The 21,900-nt window shown below is 33.3% G+C and overlaps 1 protein-coding gene across 4 annotated transcripts in view; it reads right to left on the reverse strand.

The window, feature by feature from the left end:
* Positions 1-2: 2 nt before the first annotated feature.
* The window catches only part of LOC149058811 (uncharacterized), a 182,783-nt gene continuing 160,885 nt past the window's right edge, over positions 3-21,900 (reverse strand). For 3 of the 4 annotated variants that reach the window (XM_089218599.1, XM_089218600.1, XM_089218598.1), the window contains one exon: positions 3-422. In XM_089218599.1, the coding sequence (XP_089074725.1) occupies positions 3-422 (420 nt within the window). The remainder of the gene's footprint in view (positions 423-21,900) is intronic. The other variant, XR_016190107.1, reaches the window with a different exon arrangement.

A 21,900-nucleotide genomic window follows, 5' to 3' on the forward strand; every position in this document is an offset into this window, starting at 1 on the left:
AATTACACACCGGTGCGGTGTACCGCTCGTCCGCCGAGTAGTGTGCCTGCTAGTGGCCACCGACAACTGAAACGTCGCGGCACGCCGTCATCGTGGCCGTCGGTGTGGTAGCGGTGGTGGTGCTGCTGAAGCTGATGTAGCCGACAGTCGCGGTACAGATGGTCGTGTCGGTGAAGACGATGCAGGTCGTCGACGCGCGACCGTCCTAGGGTCGTCAACGGTGGACGAGTCGTCGGGTTCGCAGCCGATTCGCTGCCGATGACTGTGTCGCTCTCGCTGGTCGGACCGCGGTCACGGTTTTCCCGGTACCTGTGCGGTTGACGATTCTGCTGCTGCTGCTGCTGCTGGCGTTGGATATTCTGTTTTTGCTGGTTCTGGTGACGGTCGTCGCGATCACTTGGTCGGGTACGCGAAATCCGCCCCTGAAACACACAAAATCAAACGCACACAGGTCAATCGATTGTTCGCGTATGCGTGCGAGGAACTGCAGCTCATCTGCAGATCTATACACACATAACATGATTATATAGTTACACGCCGGATTTCGGACGGCCATTCGACGCGAAATTCTCTTTTCTCCCTCCCCCCCAAACGATTCCGGAACGGGTTGCCCCCACCAGATGTTGCCAAAATATATATATATACATTTATTCCAAGCCAGCCTTTGTGCGCTTATTTGTTTTGCGAATTTCCGCACTCCACCGCAGAGGCCGCGGGACGTCGAGCTGCGTCAATAGATGACAAATATACGTATAGTATATATCCGCCAGGTCACAATGGGCTCGTGCGACCTCCCCCACCACCCTCCGACCTATACGGTTCACGTGCTACGTACAAAGTATAAGCGCGTACCTATATATTATGTACGGATTTCGTCGGGCTTTATTATATTTTACACTGCGCAGGACATACATATCCTGCGAGGACGACAATGGCCGCAGGAGCAGCTGTCCCACGCCGCCGGCTGCATATACCTATACACATTGCACGCGAATAAACTGCATATTTCACGGTCGACGACAAGTTGCGCCGGTTCGTCAACGCGTACCAACCAGATGATCCGTTGGTGTGTGTATTATCTACAAAATTAGCCTTTTTTTACCGTGGTCATAATAACAAGGGCCCCCGACTCATTTTAAAACTATACATGTACTATAATTCGTTTAACTCGACGCGATTTTCCGATTGAAATGTCCAAAACAACGTTTACATACTCTTCGACTTATCAGACGGTTTTGTCCAATCTCGTTTACAACCATACTATAATAATATATACGTTACATAGTACAACTTGAATACATCCGATGGATATGATTAAAAAATATGCTTTTGTAGACACGCGTTTATCGTATCATTTTTTTACTCCGATACATTCAATGTGTTTTTATATGATAAACTGATATTAGGTATGCTGTGACACCGTGTACACATAATGTCTAATGCAATCTTTGTCCACCACAGCACAATTAATACGACCCGTAATTACTATGTCGACTATATAATAATAAGTTGTTTACATTATATACCGCTGCACTGCAAACTACGCTAATTATCGCACCGTTAATTTTTCAGATGATTTACAAATTTTGGAATTGTTTTTTATTTGCCCGGAATCGATTGGTCAAAATTGGTGTGTTACGTGCATTTATGCCTACTCCGATTTTGTTTTCTAATTTATAATTATTATTAATAAGAATTTATAATTTATTTGCAATAATTGTACTTATTTTTCGCACTAAACCGAGAATCCACTTCAATATATACGTGTGCACTAGTAAGTATAAAACTTAAAAAAGATTTTAAAAAAATAGTAATAGACAAAACGAATTTCATTAAAATGTGACAATAAGGAAGTATCGTAATAAAGGGCGTGGAGCTTCGAATATACTAGACAGATTACATCTTGTAGATTACATCACGCAATGAAAGGATATATTTAGCAATTATCGGTGCAGTGCGTACCAATCATTATTATAAATAATAAGCAACGGAAACACGTAATTCGGGACCAGTGATCTTTGAACGTGGTACATAACAGTGAACGGATTGAGACCTAGTCTAGCGATGTACAAAATGTTATTTGATCGGATATTTAGTACAGACTACAGACAATACAACAGATTACGAGCATGATTATTAGGCATAACATATAATATATATAGGTCAGAAGTCCCTGTAGAGATTTTTAACTCGAACCCAATAGCTGTTTGACATGCAAATATTAAAACAATAATTACTATGATATGAAAACGCCATCGTGTGTGTTTGCTATACGTGACGACGGTGTGGGAGATGTCCAAGAGTGAAATGTATTGTGTAAGCGTCGTAAATATATTTTAACGATCCGACAACGAAATACGGTGCAGTTCATGAAATCACGTTTTTTGAAATCTATGGCATTTGTTGTCACGAAATCACTGGACGACACTGGTGACGACAACGTGGCGCGACACCATCCCGAGTCGTCGAGATGTCGAAAACTAAAATTTAGTTTAGTTTAGTTTTTACCTAGGAAACGCGAAAACGGCTATAATGGCGGACAGGGTCGGTTTCGGTACATTATACAAGTCGTTTGGATATGATTAGCGGTTCGTTATTTCCTCATATAAACACGTGTATATTATATGATATACACGGGACGTCCTGTGCGCCTATATTCCTAACAATTATATAGTATTAAATATATATATTGCAGTAAACGCCACAACGGGAGCACATATGGTGAAAATAAGAGCACACACAGGAAGACGGATCGTATTTCACTAAGCTGACTTATTCCGGCACGCCCGTGATGCCAGTCCGCGTTTGGCCGTCCTCCGATCGGTCTCGAATAACGTCCATATAATCTCTTATCTCACGGACACTCTCTTCGACGGTGATGATAATAATCATACGAATGATGTTCATTCAGTCACCCATCGTCGGTGGTAAACACAATTATATGTATAACAACAGTAATGTTATATGATATTAGACAACAGCGCAGAAGTCATACAAACAGACCACGGTACCTATATACCGTGTCCCGAGTGCGCGGTGGTAAAAGTGATGCAGTGGAGGAGGGGGGCACGGGGTGACCTTTAGTTGCCGGTCCGAACGCTAAGTGCGGTTTGAAATGACCGCCGACTAATTGCAGTGATGCAGGTGCACGTCGAATGTATTTAATATTTACTATATAGGTACTTATACGATTTACCTTACACGCGCATATTATAATAACATAGTTTTAGTTTCGATGACAAGTCTTCGCGACGCCGAGAGACGCGAAATTAAAGAACAAAAAGGGTGCAGAATGAAGAGGGGGGCATTGTAAACCACCGGAAACGATATCGTATAATACATATATAATATTTCGACGAGGCGATGGAGCAGAGGAAGGTCCCGGGGGCTTAATTTCCGCATCTTTTGTGTGGCCGCACGTCCGTCCGACGTCAGCCCCGAGAATTTAAGGGTTGAAAACGGGTGCGAAAGGGTTGACCGGTTTGCGCTATGTGTGTCATGAATAAACGAAACATAAATTCATCAGGCGGTGTTACGCATAGCAGTTTAAAGCCCGCCGGGACTCGAATTAATATGCAAAACTCGACTGATAGGTATATATATATATATATATATATATATATATATATAGTTAAGGTGGTTGCATATGTATAATAAGAATATAGGTATTTATAAACCATGGTTGTCGTATAGAGGTAGGACAGAGCAACTCCTCGAAAGAACGAGAACGAAGTGCAGGGTGAAGACTGGAGAGAGAGATAGAGAGTGAGAGAGCAAGATTGACGGTGACTGGGACCCCTTTTGCAGTGTTCGTTTCTTCGTGCATATATATTATATTAAATATATAGTGAATGACACCTTCGGGTTCCGTTATATTAAATCCTGCAATCTCCGCTCCTCCACCACCACAACCACCACCTTTTTCGTCTTATGCGGTGCAGTGTATATACATTATAATATAACGCAAGCAAACGTAAATTTCGGGCCCCGATAAACCCCCCTAGCCGCTGTGTATACGCGTGTATAACCGACAAAAACCACCGTTACGATATATAATATTGTTATATATTATTATTATTATTTTTATTTTTATTATTACACGCGGTTACTGCTATATTAATCTTTATAGTACTTTTTTTCTTTCTGTAACCGATTCCTGTGGTGTTTTTTTTTGACACTTTGGTTCCTCGACGACGACGACGAAGAAAAGAATACTGTATTGGTATTTCACGGGTAGCGGCAAAACAAAAATAAAATATTCCACTATATTGTAACATACACAACTTAAAATATATTGTTTCAAGCGATGATTTTTGCACCCGAAGACAAAATATTATAGAGACTTGTATTGTTTAATATAATATTATACATCGCAAATATAACGAAAAGGTTACTACTTTACATAATATAGTAGGTAACTGATCAATGACTGAATGAGTATAACGACTAATAATGCATCATATTACTTCATCATTACAATACGTATAACGTCCATAGAGCGGAAACACTAAAATCACTATACAATTAACGCGCCACGATAAATCGTTATTTGTACGAATACTGCAGAACCTTTATGATATGTAAAAGTGACTTATATCGTATGATATAATGTTATCGCTCAGATACGGACATTTTAGTAAACAATTTGGTAATAAAATTGATCACAGTTAGTATGTATTGCACTTAAAAATATAAATAATTCCGCTTAACAATAACAAGATTTCGTTAAAAATGTTTTTTAATTTATTATTATTATTTTTTTTACCTTAAGAATCTGCACAGTATAATTTGATTAAATCTTTGATGAATAATAATTTATCAAATCGAAGGTGAAAAATTACGTGAATAAAATCAATAAATAGTCAAAACGGTAAAAGATATTAGAAAACTCGATAAAATCGCAATACAATTAAACAAATTCGAAAAACTACGAAAAATTGTATTTGAACATTTTAGTTTTTAATTCTTACTCACATTTACAACTCATTTAAAACATAATTGGCAATTAATTGGAACAGTAAAAAAAGAAAATCAACATCCATGGCCTAGTTATTATTTATTATTATTGATTAACGGGAGTAAGTAACTAAGTGGTAAAACATTTTGACCAACTACAGACAGTAACAACACGGGCACATAAGAAACATGCAGCAATATCATAGGTCACCAAATACTGTCACATATACGGTTTGAATTGGAATTTCGAGTTCAAGTCAATAACATTAGGTATGTACACGCAAAGTGGTCACAATAATAAGCGTAAACAAAATATGCGTTGCAACAAAACAATGCATTGACAATTATTATTACTGATACGCGTTATTATAGGTGCATGGTACACACAAACGAAATTGATTTGGAAACTAGAGTCATTGACGGCAATGAATCGTATATATAATTTGACATTCGAAATAATTACGAAGACGATAAAGCCTGACCGATATGAAAAAAATAAAATTAAAACAATAAAATTGTTAACCACGGCGTCCGTAGAAATCCGACGAGGGCACTGGACACAGTCATTTTCAAATTTCAACTGTCGAAAAAGTAATTCTTGGACGCAAACCTATATAATATGTATATATTTTTTTTGTGTATAGTTTTACCAACTTTTTATGTTCGGTAACCCTTTGATAGAGTAAATAGTGACTGGCGACGGCGAGGCGAGGTTAAGTCCAAGTCATCACTTCAGGTACCTAAAACCATTGCCAGCCAGGCCAGTTGGACATCTCGACACTCGGCCACAGTTAACAGTTTATAAAAAAATAAATAAAAATCGGTGGTCTGAAAACTATATTATATTTTTAAAACAATACTATAATCCCACAGACTAAAGTATAGATTGTCAATATAGTTTACGGATCACTGTTTTTCGTTTAAAACTGTAACAGTTACCGCAATGCTGAGATAGATTATAATATATAAACGGAAGTGAAATCAATATCAATACGATCTCTTGGAGTATAATATAACGACATAATATACTAACTATACGCGTACACTGGTCGTACGAGATCGTAATAATAATAATAATATACAATCCCCTTTTGGATCAATGAGCATGATCTATGTGAGAACGACGCAACCATCGTATCGCCGCCCAGTGCTACCATCGCGCGTACAATTCAAACAACACGTATTCGATGACTAAACACAAAACGAAAACAGACCACAAAAACAGTGACGCTAATATTGTTCTATCATTGTGTTCAGGCTTAACAGTTAAGGCGTTGTAATTATTATTATCGTCATTAATATAATTGGAAATCGGATCGTTTAGCACGACGAATAAAAATATTCAGTGTTGAAATACGAAACCTACCTTGGATACTACCGTACGTCATTATAGCCTAAGTCTAGTTTAAAATAAAATTCAGATCCGACAGCATACGTTTCGATTAAAATGTAGACGATACGAACCAAGAATAACGCGATAAGTTCTTAACAGCAACGAAACAAAATTCGAACGAATCAAATAATAAAATATTATTATATTGTGTTTGCATGCCATCATATAACTTAACTGTTTTGAGTAATAGTATAAAAATTATTATTATTTAATATTTGAATAATAATCATGATATGACACGATAACAAAATATGTGTGCATGTATACAAATATATATCGTTATTGCAGCGGATGGCTTTGGAATGACACGAACACAATAACAACAATAATATAAATAATGTTTCGGCGTAAGCCCCTGGTCGACGCCTGTAACCATACGGTCAAGCAACCGCACTTACACGCCGTCAACATGTGCAGCGCACGTATTTTTGTCGGGCATAACCGCTTACCCAAGTCATGAGAAATAAATTAACAATAATAATATTCCCAACCGACCAAATTGGCTAGTTCGTGGATAAGGTTTTTCTTTTGTAAAACAGCTGATCGAACCCGGAATTCTTGTGAAACAGCAGTAATAATTACCATTACTTCAATATCGTTAAGCCAAGGACAACTGCTCAAGCAGAAACTAATCACGACTTATTATTTGGAAACGTATTTGTCGGTCGCGTGCGACTTTTGAGGGAGGCGTGCTGCATCCACTAGAATCTAACGTAAATTGTATGGGCAATTTCATAAGCGTTTGTACGTTAGCCATTTGGTGGTAAGCTGACGTTATTGCAGTTAAAGTACGAAGGGGACTACTATTCTGCTCTCTTACATCATGATGCACATGTGTAAAAAAAAACATTATATTGTTTTGGTAAACGATAAAAAAAAGTCTGCGGAAAGAAGAAAAGCACGATAAAAAATTTTTTATTCTATTTCATTTTATTATTATTTATTTAAAAATTTGTTTGTCTTTTAATCATTATTATTATTAAATATCAATAAACGGCGATACCAAATACTTTTAATTTTAACAGATGATATACCCAATTCCAATATAGTAATAGTTATATTCTACATAATATGTACGATAAACGTGTATTTAGGTGTATTTTGAAATTTATTTTAAGATGCAATATTTGAAATAGTTATAGTACATATTTTATACTAAAGTAGAGAACTAAAAATGTGGATCAGCCATTCCCATTGCGTGTTATGGAAGCGTTTTATTATTTTTCGAGAATAAAAATCAGGATGAACGTTACAACGTATACCTACTATTGAACTTAGAATGATTATTATAATTTAATTTAATTGGTCAAACGGATTGAAATATTATATTAAACGTTTAATTAACACGTAATTATCAAACAATGGAGTAGTAATAATCTAAATGAAAATCAATTAATGACCAGAAAGTCACATTGAAAAATTTGAATATTTTAAACCGATATACTATTTATCTAATCGCGGAGACGATAATATATCGACATATTAAAACTTTTGCAAGCGCTATAATCGCGTTGACACAGCTATTATATTCCCGGGTAAAATCGTAGGTACGTATAATCAGCTTAGACATCGAACCCAAAATCGCTCAGAAAAAGTGGTGTGCCATAATAACGGCAGTAATAACAACAACAAACAAGACAATAATTATTTTAATAATGATAACAATATTGAAGCATTCTCGACTGGTCTGACGGCGGACAGATGGTGCCACGGGATATTTTATTACCTCGAACAAAGGCTTTATTTCGACTGCGGCTGGGTGGAGCCAACGGGTCGAAGGGACGATGCATCATCCGTCAACTGTCAGCGGAACCATTGCTGGCAATCATGGCGATCGGGGAAACCATCGTCGAGAGGCGGCGGCGAGAGGCGTAACGAAAATATACGTAACGAAAATCCGATCGAAAAGGTTTCTTCGTGATAAAATTGCATTTTACTGTCGCTTTTTAATATTATATATTTTATTTGTTTTCGTATATTATATTTTATACGGATAATGAAAAATAATAAATTTCGACAAAACTACATCAGTGGCAGACGGCAGTGTGAACCCGTGTTTACTCTACTGCATTATGGACTCAGTGTTGTTTTGGAAAACGACGAGAAAAAACGGTTCAGTGAACGATCGAAAACCCACCGAAGTGCTCGTGGACTATACGTATTATAATATTTTAAGTGCCTACAAATTTCATATACTTAATATTGTTGAATTTTTATATCATTCACAAATCGTAATTACGACGTGAAGTCGTTTTTCTAATTTCGCATCGTTGCAGTGCGATGTGCAGTAAACAATAATAATTGATAATGATTTTTTCCATATTATATTCGTGCATCGGATGAATCGCAATCGTTTACCGCGACGATGTGCGATATAAATATTGTACTCGGCTACCGAGGGGCCTAAGAGAACGTTTAAAATATTTTATGTACCCACTACGAACACAGTGCATTTATATATAGGTATGATTATTATACACGACGTGGGGAGATTTTATGGTCCCTTTTTCCCTACTGCGCGTGCGTGTGTACCGTAACAATGATATTACGGAGCCATAAAAACCACAGCGCACTCGTCAACACATTCCTCGGGCGCAAATTATCGTCAGCGTTCTTTACGACCGTTTAATAAGTCGTAAAAACGCTGTTTCAACACCAACGCCACCGCCACAGCCAGCGTCTTATAATTTAACGCACAAGTTTCCGCGGTGTAGCGACTGCATATATTTATGTATACAATATACATAAATAAAATATAACTCTTCCCGGTCTAGAGATTACACGGCACAATAATTATCAAGGAAAACAAACGGAAGAAAAAAACCAACATTAAATCGACCGTACAAAACTGTACGCACCAGAACCTATTGCTGACGTGGTGAACAAAATAATATAATGTTATAATTTATAATGATGGCCGTGCGTTCGGCGACCGAGATATTTCACGCGAGTTAAAAGACAATCTATAATTATTGTTATTAATTATATTTTGCGCATTTCAAGATTATAATAATATTACATATTATATAAATATACACACTGATGCTGCGGTTCAAACAGACTAGCGTAAATAATTATGTACTGAAATAATAAAACTATATTATCATGTGATGTTTGCCGCCAACTCTTTATCTACGAATATGTTTACTCCACAACACCGCAGTACCTTTATGAATGTCGGACGTAAACAAAGCGTTTGATTTAAACCCGAATATTGTATTTAATTTAATTAGCCACGTCCTTATAAGTAAATATATACACACACACACACACACACACACATATATAATATTTTGTTCGTTTTATATGAGGTTTCATGTGTTCCTCATTGTGCTTTACTAACTATGATTGCGTGATTTGCATCATAACGTGCACGAATGGACCACATTAACATCTAAGACAGCTAATATTTATAAGGTATGAGAGTAGGTATCAAGTGCATAATAAAATAAAATACATTTATAATCTTAATGGATTAAACTACCTACAATACATTTAAATCAAAAACAAAAATAGTTGAGAATAATAAATTCTTAGAAAGAATGGTTCAAATAATAATTTAAAAAAGAATATTTTTCATGCACTAAATGAAAATTTATAATTACATAATATAAACAATTGAAAAATATCACGTTATCTGTCTTCTAATATAGTTAACAAAAAGGCAAATAAGTTACATTATAATACTAAATGGATGTTCAGTCCCAAGCAATTGTAATAGATACTATAAGAAAAATTGTTAATTTTAACATCATAATATTATGTAGATGGCAGTTATAAGTAATTTGAGAAATCAAAAAAAAAAAAAAAATTAAAATAGGTATTTCATTGAAACCATCACATTAAACTAAATTAAATATTTAACTAATCTTGCAACATCATGTCATATAGCAATGAAGTTGTTATTTATACGAGTATAATATATTATCTAATGAGATGTTTATGTAGATGTACATATTATATATCATTTAAATTATAAATTATGTATAATTTATTATTAGATATATTTTACTGAATTATATTATGCAATAATCTTTTAATTATTGAGAACTGTACCGCCTATCCATATTCTATCATCATGATTCATGATACATGGTACAGAAAACCAGAAATTTTGAATCATCGTAGGTATCGTGTATTTTTTTTACCTACTTATTTATAATTTTGTAGTTAAATTATTGGCAGTTATCAACATTGTGTAATGCAAATTATTATGCTGCATATACACAACAATAAATGTGTAGATAACAGTTTCAATAAAATATAAATGAATTTACTAGACAGCAAACTACTAAAACTAAATAAAAAATATTTATACGTATTTCATAGTTAAGCCAAAACTAGTTATGCAAATGCATATTATGCGCTTCAAAATATTAAATTATTTATCAATAATATACGCTTAACAATTGTATACTACAAACTACTTTATAGATATATAATGATAAATTATATAATATACAAGAATTAAAGTTGAAATTGATTTAGATAATGTATTAATTAAAATAATGTAAAAAAATAATTATACAGTTTATTAGAAGAAATTTTAAAATGTTTTACAACGTTAAATATTATTATAATAATTAATTTTACTTATGTTTTTTTCTAATTACGGAAATGTTAATTATACTAACATAATAACATATGACACTATTTTCGGCTAAAATAAAACCATATCGTTCTACCAATATACACACAATATATATAAACTGAATTCTTTTCTTATAGAAATTTTCTCACACAACCTATAGGTATCGTATAGAATAAAAATTGAAAATTAATTTTAAGTCTATCATAATATGATTGTTCTACTAAAATGTAAACACAGTAGTTAAAAATTGAAGAAAATTACCTGATTATTGTTTTGAAACGTCAGAAGAAAAACTCACTTAATTCAATTACCGATTACAGTGACGACGACGGCGATAGATAATGTCATAGTGAAGTAGAAAAACCGACTGAGATGCTGCTGCCGCGCTTACACATAACGATTACCGCAGATTTCCGAAAAAAAAACCGTTTTCCCAGCGATTCCCAGAGCCCCCATAGGGACCCCCGCAGGATAAACAATTAAGTGATTAAAATTGTATTGTCCTTCTAAACGGACGTGTCGTGTGCGTGCCACGATAATATATTAATAATATAATGTATCGCTCGGAGAATAATGGGATAAATACGCTATAACGTTATTAAAATATTCGTTTTTAATTATGTGCCGCGCGCCCAACTCTCGATTGAGACGTCAACTGCAGTATACTTACCACCGTGACAAGCAACCATATTATAATATTACTGTATATACACAAAATATATTATTATATATATAGTACCTATTTAATATTATATTTACACGGGACCCCGCATATTATGGTTGTGCGGCGGCGACATCATCATAACGAAACTTGATAGTCCCGCAGGGGTCGCCCCGATGGCGGAGAGGGTACGCGGCTGCTATTAAAATTGACGTCGTAAAATTGCAGCTAGGGCCTTTGATTTATCACACGCATTTCTGCGGGATAAACAATAGGTGTACGTTCGGCGCAGTGCGGTCGGAAAGTGAACAGAAAGAAAAAAAACACTGTCGTAAGTTTGATACGTTCATAGATAAATATAGTGAAATTCGACTTGAGTGGAAAAAAACAAAACGAAACTCGTAGAAAAAATATGCACGGCTACGCGATAGACCATCGTCATCATAATATTAAAGACGATTATAAATTGTTGCCAACTGCAAGTTTAACACGATGGCGAATCTTACAAGTATCTAACCTTTCTAGCATCACGTACCTACGCACATTACCACCCAACACAATAATTAGGTCTCAAATGTTGTAACGTTTAATTCGTGGAGCAACAGCTGCAGTGAAAAAATTCCGGAATAATCATCGTCAACAAATATAATGAAGTTTGAAAGTTTTTCGGCGCCGTGGTTTTCGACTTCAGATACGATTTCTTCGATATATTTATAGGATCCTATATATCTATTTATAGTCGGAACATAATATTATATTATGTTACTCCACGCATATTAAATTAGTGATGTCGTGTTTTTAATTTTAACTATATACGCACCGCATCTAATCGGACACATAAAGAAGTGTGTATACTTTATTTATAATTCTATTACAGTATCACGTTCAAATACGCACTTATTAATTAATGCGTTTTTTTAATATAGAACTTCAAATTTAAAGATGTACATACGCGCATCCAAAAGCACGACACAATAATGAGCACATGTGTGCGGAGGTGCTACATAATATTCTAGAGACAACATTACAAGCAAATATTACGCCATACACTTTCGACACACAAAGCAGTGTTAATAATTTTTTCGGATATGTCTTTTAATTTCAAACAAAATTCACCGTAAATTTAGTTAATATAATTTCATTTTTGTTTTACGATAGAATTATTTTAATTTACGTCGGTTAAATTATGATGTTTTTTCCGTCGTATTAAAATAACTAGTCGTAGCACAGCTTCTATAATGGTGTCGTAGTATAAAATATATTATGTTCTACTACCCAGTACACAAGCCACCTCAATCGGCAGAACTGTTCGTAAGACGACGCTTCGGTTTTTATATTTATTTCAAACGCATTTTCTAAAAACTGAAACGCGTGTACAGAAATCACATAACAACACGTGGCGAGAAACCGGACGATTCATCGCTATACAAACATTTCATATGCTATACTGTACAGTGTATATAACGCAGCCTATAATAATTGTTATTTCAACAGTTTGGTAAATGATAAACAGGCAATAGAAATATAAAATAATTCGTTTAGAAAACGGTTGAAATAAAGTTGCAGTAAATCCACGGCGCAGTGTTTGGAATTTAGGATGGTTGTTGCGTTAGCATTCGAAAAATGCCTGTCTCATATTGTGTTTGTAGATACAGAATATTTTCCAGATATATCGCAGTGCTGATGCATGGTCGGTGCATCATATATCTACACCACTCTGTAATCTCATACCTCGTCGCTATATCTATAATATTATAATAATATTATTACGTCAGTATATAGGATTTCCGTTATCAGTTTATCACTATATATTATATGAACGCGTAGTGAAATACAATGTATTGGAAAAGTGTCACGGATAACAACGCGGTGGTGTAATCGTTATTGCGGCTAAAAATGTCCGATATTATACAGTTTTTCTATTAAAACATTTATAACAATATCATGAGATATTTGTTATTTATAGGTATAATGCGCTCCAGTCATTACGCCGTACACGCGTAGCTATAGGTATTATAGGTATATATTATACGTAACTCGATATTGTAATATCTATAGACACGACAGTAGCGTTTTCGTCGTTGTCGTCTTCGTCGACATCGCTGTTTACCCGAAACAAATAACCGACTAATGAATTTATAACGGTATACACGACTATATAATGCGTCGTGACGAAGACCAGGATCACACGTCTTGTTAACACACACGCGGCTGGACCGAGCAGAATTCTATATTTGAGAAGATTTATAATAATAATAATATGCTCGTGCACATGGTCTCCTGTGTATAGTGCGCGTTCGTGTATCGTGTATATAGGCGATGCGCTGCGCGGAGAACAATCGAAAGAAGAAGCCGGTCCTTTGTTACCGCGTCCCATCTCCACTCATCGCACTACGCCACTGCAGAAGAAATTTTCACTCGGATGAGAATCTCGACTATACCTACATAACAATATATTATATAATACACGAAAAACGACGTATCGTATTATAGCAAGGAAATTTGGCGATCAGATTCGACCGAACGAGTGCGTGATTTTTAACAGACTGACAGAGGTTCTAAATTTTTTTTTCAGCTATATACTTATTACACTGAAGACTTAAAATAACAAATGGGTAAAATATTATGATCAATGCATATATCATGTCATAAATTATTTACCGCGCCACGTAATGTCCGTATACCACCAGTGGTATGCGTGACCAAAGTTTGATAACCTCGAAAATAGATCAATAATTGGGCGTTGGTTTGTTTTTTTTCCACAAGAGAAAACATTTAATCATTATAATGCTTATTCGAATGTCATAAGCGGTGGACGTTTTTACATGTTCGACGGCAAATGAGAAGTCAGTTGTTACATTTTGTATATCATATATAATTATGTTGTAATAATTGTTATCATATTATAAAAATAAAACAATGTCATCATAAAATCCTATTGTCCTAAAATATATTAAAATATTAATTTTAATTATAATAACATTTTTTGTTTCATATGTGATTTCAATTTAGACCTGCAGATAGTAATTTGTGTCGGTTTCATCGAACTTTTCTGATCTGTTTTGGTAACTTTACTCCCCGCTGGGTTAGGTGGTAAATGCGCTCCGAGTTGTTTTTCTATTTATATATTTATATCCTCCAATTCGAAAGCAAAGCAGACTATGACTATTACCATATAATATATATGTCCAATATGAATTTTCTCTGAAAAAATTCTTCGACAATGTGGCTGAAAAATATCAATGACAGCGGGAGATGTTGGGAGTCTATTGAGAATACCCGAGAGCGAACAGACTACATTGTTAATGACGCCCAAACTTATACAAATATAATCATCCTTATCGATCCATTACAAATGCGGCTGATCATTAATTTATAATTATAATATTATACCAGTTATTACAGAACGTATATTTAGAATTTTATAATACGTATGCTCATAAAATAGGTATCATAGAACCGTTATATAAAAACTATCATCAAAAGTATAAAAAATGTTATTATAGTTTTAATTGAAACCAATAATATTTAAAAAATGTATAAATCTTATACAGACATACAGTATTAGGTATATATAATCAATTGGTTCACACTTTATCAATATGACTTATAATATAATAGGTTAGGAAGTTGATTTAAGATATCAGTTTTGTATATAATTTATATTATACAAATCACAAGCGGTATTAATTATTAAGAATAACGTTTAATAGAAAATCAACAAAAAGCAGAATATTTAATGAACAATAATATACGTTTGTATAATGGTCATCGTCGTCTTTTAAAAATCTCTTTGTACTCGATCGTATCCTTATAACTGCTTTAATATAAGCGACCGCAAGGGGATGGGCTACGGGTTTAGACCCTTTTTGCGGACCGTTTAAACGCGTGTACCGCCAATCGCCATCACACAAATGATAATATATATATATATATATATAATGATGGTATAGTTATGGCCGCGGTGGTACGCAGTAGGCAGTTAATAAATTATAATATAGAAGAATGAAAAAGTTCATTTTTTATCTCTCTGTTAAAACAATTTCAGGATTTAAAAATAAAATACCATAGTATAGTTGGAGAATCCTAGTTTGCAAATTTTTCGTCACGGTAAACCAAAAGAGAAAGTCGTATTATGATCTGCATCGTGTGCAAAAAAAAAAACATCCATCGAGGGACGTGCGTTGGTAGTACCTAATAGTGACTTCGCGACGATCACGACCACTGTCGCCGTCGTTAAAACTGATTTGTTAACGAAGTAAAAACGTTAATAAAGTTATACAAAAGAATTTAACCTGTATTAAAGTCGTATCTATCATCAAACTATCTCGCTAAATTTTTGTAAAATCGTATACGCGCGTTCATCTTGTTATTTATATTATAATACTAGATTACAGAAGGATAAGTTTAACATATTATTGGGAACACTCGTCATTATTTCGAAGAGTTCACTTTTTTCAAAAATGATTTTTCAACATAGTTTCCAATACATCAGATGCTCTTTATTTTGATACTCTATTAATTACCTATAATATGTGTTGGTGTTATACAATTGCCTTTTGATTTTCAATTATTTAATATGAAGCAGACTATAGGACTTTTAAAAACTTGTTAAGAGTCATCGAATTTTTAATATTTTCATTTTCAAACAAAGATTTGAGTATGTGAAATATCACAAATTAAAAACTCTCATATCTAGCTTGAAAATTAAAATATCGAATAAAAGCTAACGCTTAAAAACAGATAATATTCTTACCAAAAAATTTAACAATAGGTTCACTCTAATGTCAGAACTAACACAATTGAAACTAGTGAACGAAAATGTTCTGTCTCATGTGTGTAAGATATAAAGAATAAAGACATGGGTACCGTCATTTGAATGAAGATGAATATTGAACGACTTTTCTTTTAAGCACTTAAAGTTAAGTTAATTGGATCTTTGTTTTTGAATTAATTTAATTGTTTAAACACACATAAAGTATTTTTAGAATATACAATTAAGATTAAATCGAATTCAATTTTACAAAAAGTAAAAAAGTACAAGACATAAAATGTGCATCCCATGACTATATTGTTGTGCACAATTCGCTTATCTAAATGGTTTGTTTGTCAATGTATAACTTAAGTACAATAGAATATAAACTCGGTTTCAACTAATGATATCATATACCTAAGTACCTACCTATATATAGGTTATGATTTTTACTTTTAAAAGTAGTCAGTGCTTTCTACGCGATTAACGTAATAAGAAATTGGGACGACATAAAAATATTGTTTATTTGTTAAATCGAAAGTTTTAAAAGATAATAATAATAATAATAATACACGTTTGAAATAACGGTTATTCACTGCGTTTAAAGTAAAGAACCATCTGTGAAAAGGGTGTCAACGGTGTTGTATCTGATTGGGCGTGATCTATTTAATATATTATCCATTTATACGCATTTGGATCGTATCGTTCGCACTTGCGAAAAAAAATATAGAATATACTATATAGTATATATGTGTAAGCAACGGATACTCGAAATATTGGCAATATCTGGAAAATTGATAGGAAAATTCACCGAGGGTGAGTAGAAGAGTGGGTGTGTAAGATATTTTATAATATTATATAAATGTATTTGTACACAGCATCGATAGTGCGAGGAGGGGGTCCGACAGGGACACTACAGGCGGTGGCGTTTTTTGATAAACAGCTAACACGCGTCAGTGGACATCCGGTTGGACGTTTGCCCGTCGCAATATAATAATATATAATACCATATAAATATGAATAGAATATAAACATATATATATATGGTGCGGCGGCGGATGCAAGCGGAACTATAACCCCGTCGAGCGTATAAGGACAGTAATATCGGAGTATAATATATTATAATACTATATATATTATATATATACTAAAATAATATTTAATATTATATATCGTACGTGTGATTTATTTTTATTTAATATTATTTTTGTTTTCTACACACAGCTTTTTGTTTTTATTACGATTATTATTTATTTATATTTTCATCGTTTCGTGATATAGATACGAGCGGCGGAAAACAGCTCCATATTATACTATATATATATATATATTATATATATATATATATACTGACGCCGCCGGCGGGACAAGAGACTATATTATACGCAAAAGCCGTAAATTTCCACGTGCCATAACGTCCGAATATTAGCGCGAAACCCCCATACGATAGCGAGCGATTTTTGATTGTTACACACTATCATTATGTTACTATCGAACCTACGAACGTTATTATGATCATCGTATAAATGAAGACAATCAACGGACGGCACACGCCTATCAGTTTGAAATATAATATTATAATGATCAAACGGTGAAAAGCGAAAATAGATAAACGATCATGATAAGTAGGGCTCGGATGTTGTTGCAGTTGCAATTTTTTTTCTATTGTTCGGATTCGTTGCTAAGTAAGTTATAAATTTATTTCAAACGAGTACCAATTAATATATAAAAATTATTGCAATTTTTGACCTTTTTTTCAAATTTATTGCAATTTTGTTGATTGTCGTCATTTTCAATACAATTATATATATTTTTTTATGTTTTCACTTTTTTTTTTTAGATTATACAGTGCAATAATTTTTAAGGTAGGGTAAGGTTTTTTAAAAAAACAAATCAAAAATAGTTTAAATAAAAAGTTTTAAATTTCGATAAAATTATTTGTAGATTTCTGAAAAAATCTAGACCGCACAATTTACCAGATTTTTAATGACAACTGACGAGAATTTGAATTTGAATCGTTTTTATTATCTACTCGTTTAAAACTTATCTAACAAAACTTTATAATATTACTTAATAAAATGACTTAATCCATTTCATAAAATAATTTGTTAATATATTTATTTTTATTTTTTTGGTACAAAATATTTTTTTATTGCAATTTTGGGTATTTTTCACAGCAATAATGCAATCAATTTTATAACATTTTTAGTGCAACAACATCCGAGCCCTAATGATAAGTTACTTTTTTGTGTTTATTTTACAAGAATTTACAATATTTTGCGGGGAAAAAAGAATACAAAATTTCGTAACAAATAGAGATTTGTAATCGTATTATATATATATATATATATATATATATATGTAATATGTGTGTGTATATAATATTATGCATATTTTTTGAAACTCACCAAGTAGACTTCAATATATAGGTTATATTATACAAAAACAAAGTGAAAAATCGACGTCTTCTTACCTGCAACAAAAAATGAAAATAAAATAATTAGGTTACTCACTAAGCATATATATTATGTATATTAATAATACTATATATTATGTATTTTGAATCATGAATCATCGAGATAGGATTTTATTTTGTGAGTTATTTATAGAAACAAAATACGCATGACTGGCATGGATGCGAGCGGCTCTAATCTGAAAGGTGAAACGCGCAAAGCACAATAAATCACATTATTGGTTAAATGAAAAGAAGAAGCGTTTTATAATTTATTGGCGCTGTACATGTATAATATAATATTATATAATATACGACGCGTTATCAGTCTCACACAAAAAAAAAATATAAATAAAATAGTTCGACACGCGCGTCAATAATGACTTTACGATCGGTTTTTTTTCCTTTTGTAAACCGTACGCGCGGGCTTTTTCCGCACGCGCACATCGTGTGTGATGTATAATATAATATTGTCTGCGTCCCCTACGAATTATTATTATTAGTATGACAATTGGTGCCGAGCGCGGTTAAAAAATGACGTGGGTACCTAAACTTTTATTTTCGGTTACCTATACGCCGATATATTGCACAGACAAACGAAATTAGCCAATAATCATGTAATATAATCCGGCCTCGGTAAAACATTATTCGCAGTGTTCATTAGCTCATAGCTATAACTCAGGATGCATGATACGTCGTAAATTTTTAATACCTAATGTATATTGAGAGATATTATGTAGCGTAATATTATAATAATTATAATAGGCTAAGGGATTTATAGCATTTGCAGGTATTTTTTTGGCGTTTGCATTCAATAAATATCATAGGTCAAGTAAACATTTTATTTGAAAATCCCAGTATACAGTAAAAAATGTAAAACTAAAAACTTTTGTTTAGTTTTTACTTGTATTAGAAGAGCTTTGATTATTAGCGCATATTCCCGCATTATATAGCTTATTAATTATTTTTCTTTCACTATTCTGCAAAAATTTAAACAATTATAATTTCTACATATTTTGACCAACATTGTGTAAAAATTGGGTGCCTTTCATGTGATATAAGCCGTACGCCACCGATGAAAATATCAACAATATCTATGATGACTGTTTGTATTAAAATGTAGCAAATTATGGAAGCGATATAATTATACAAAAAGTGAAAAATTAAAACACTTAGTATTATGAAATTAAAATTTAAATAATTTAGTAAACATTGTTTTTTGTAAAAGAACATATTATTTATTCTTTTTAATGCATATTTGGTAAGGTTTAAACTGATATTTGTGTGTTTTTAGAACTATATATAAGTCCCTAAGTCTAAATATACTATTAAAGTATAAAGATCGATGACAAACGCACTTTAGTGTGTGTGGTATTAAAAAAAGAATATTATACTGTGCTCAGTCACAGGTTCGGTTTTAAGTCATATTTCAGAGTTCGGACACACCGCGTAACTGTGATATCGACAACGCTGCAGTACTTATATTATTATATGCCAGTCAGACATTGGTAAATGCTTTCAATTTATTACTACGTAACCTACAAATTGTAACTTACAACATGTACAAATCTACCTCTTTTCATCTACTTTTTCAATACAAAAAAATGTTCAACAACTAGTTGGTAAGTACCTACAAACATGTCTATTATATCGCGAAACATATAGGCTTAACGCGGGAAATCGAATCGATAGAAAACGGTATACCTACATAGTCCGACTTGGCACGTACCCTAGTCTTGTCTATATAACTATAACTTATAAGTATTAAGTCGAGGAAAGAGAGAGCATCGATATATTGAAAAAACGATCGGATACTAATTAAAACGAATTTATTATGTACATTTCAAGAACTAATCGGAAAATGTAAACAACAACCAACCTGTATAATATGTTTATATATTAATATTATACGTTAATATGTCACAAAATCACGATATGTCGAGTTAGTTTAATTCGAAAAACACATTTTTACGGGTGTCAGGGAAATAAACAAACTTAACAAAAAAAAAAAAAAAAAAAAATGAAAAATCCTACCTACTCGTACGATCAAACCATCCTAAATGTAAACATTTATTTTATGATTTATTAAACGAGCTTAATAAATTACTATGACGTTGGACACGTTGACGTTAATCTCGTTAGCGCCTTTTTTTCGAATTCTCAATATATGCGACGCTGTGTAATATATTGTCCTAATTATTATAATATTTGATATTTTTTTAAAGTTACATTTTTGGAAAGAATTCGGCGAAACCGCATGCCATAGGTAGAGAAACAGTCCGAATCAACGAACGGACGCCGTGGTATTAAGTAAAGATACATACCAATGCGGAAATGATCTTTTCGTCAGACGATTACACAATAATAATGTACATTTAATTATAATATTGAACTACACAGCTGTAAAATAAACATTAATGGGCCACGGGTTGCACTTGTAATTTATATGCAAGCAGGGGTGATTAGAACTTAAACAAACACTGCAGCAATACAATGTACAATGTACATTTTATTAGATTATTAAAAGACACCAAGCTATAAGTAGAGGGTGAACGTCATTACGTCGATCTTATAATATTTACCACTCGCAAGTACGTAATACTATGCATTATATGCCCTCCCAAAATTCGACTACGTATTATAATATATTAAATACACGATATTTTATATAAATATATTATTATAATAAACGTGCATTAAACGATTGAGATTTTCCGACCCAACGATGACTAGATTAAAACACTGCAGTATACACACCGATCGTAATGAAATCTATTCATATAAAATCCAATTTATATATATATATGCAGCGCGTATATACTTCTGAGATGCGATTCCCGCTATGTATATATGATGTAGGTATCTGGTATATTATATAAATAACAATATAAGTAACATGCGAATTTCTACGACGACGGCGATGTCATGATATATATATATATATATATACATATATTTAAGCACATACGCCCACGCGTGACTCGCCCTGTATATATCTACGATGTTGTGTGCGTATGTATATATGCGCACACAAAGTCCTTTTGTTCTGCAGACTTAAAACCCGTTGAGCGCGTGGCGCGGGTGAGGGACCCCC

Source organism: Diuraphis noxia, unplaced genomic scaffold (assembly GCF_037042655.1).
Source record: "Diuraphis noxia isolate RWA-SAM2 unplaced genomic scaffold, SU_Dnox_SAM2 contig0002, whole genome shotgun sequence".
Lineage (NCBI taxonomy): Eukaryota > Metazoa > Arthropoda > Insecta > Hemiptera > Aphididae > Diuraphis > Diuraphis noxia.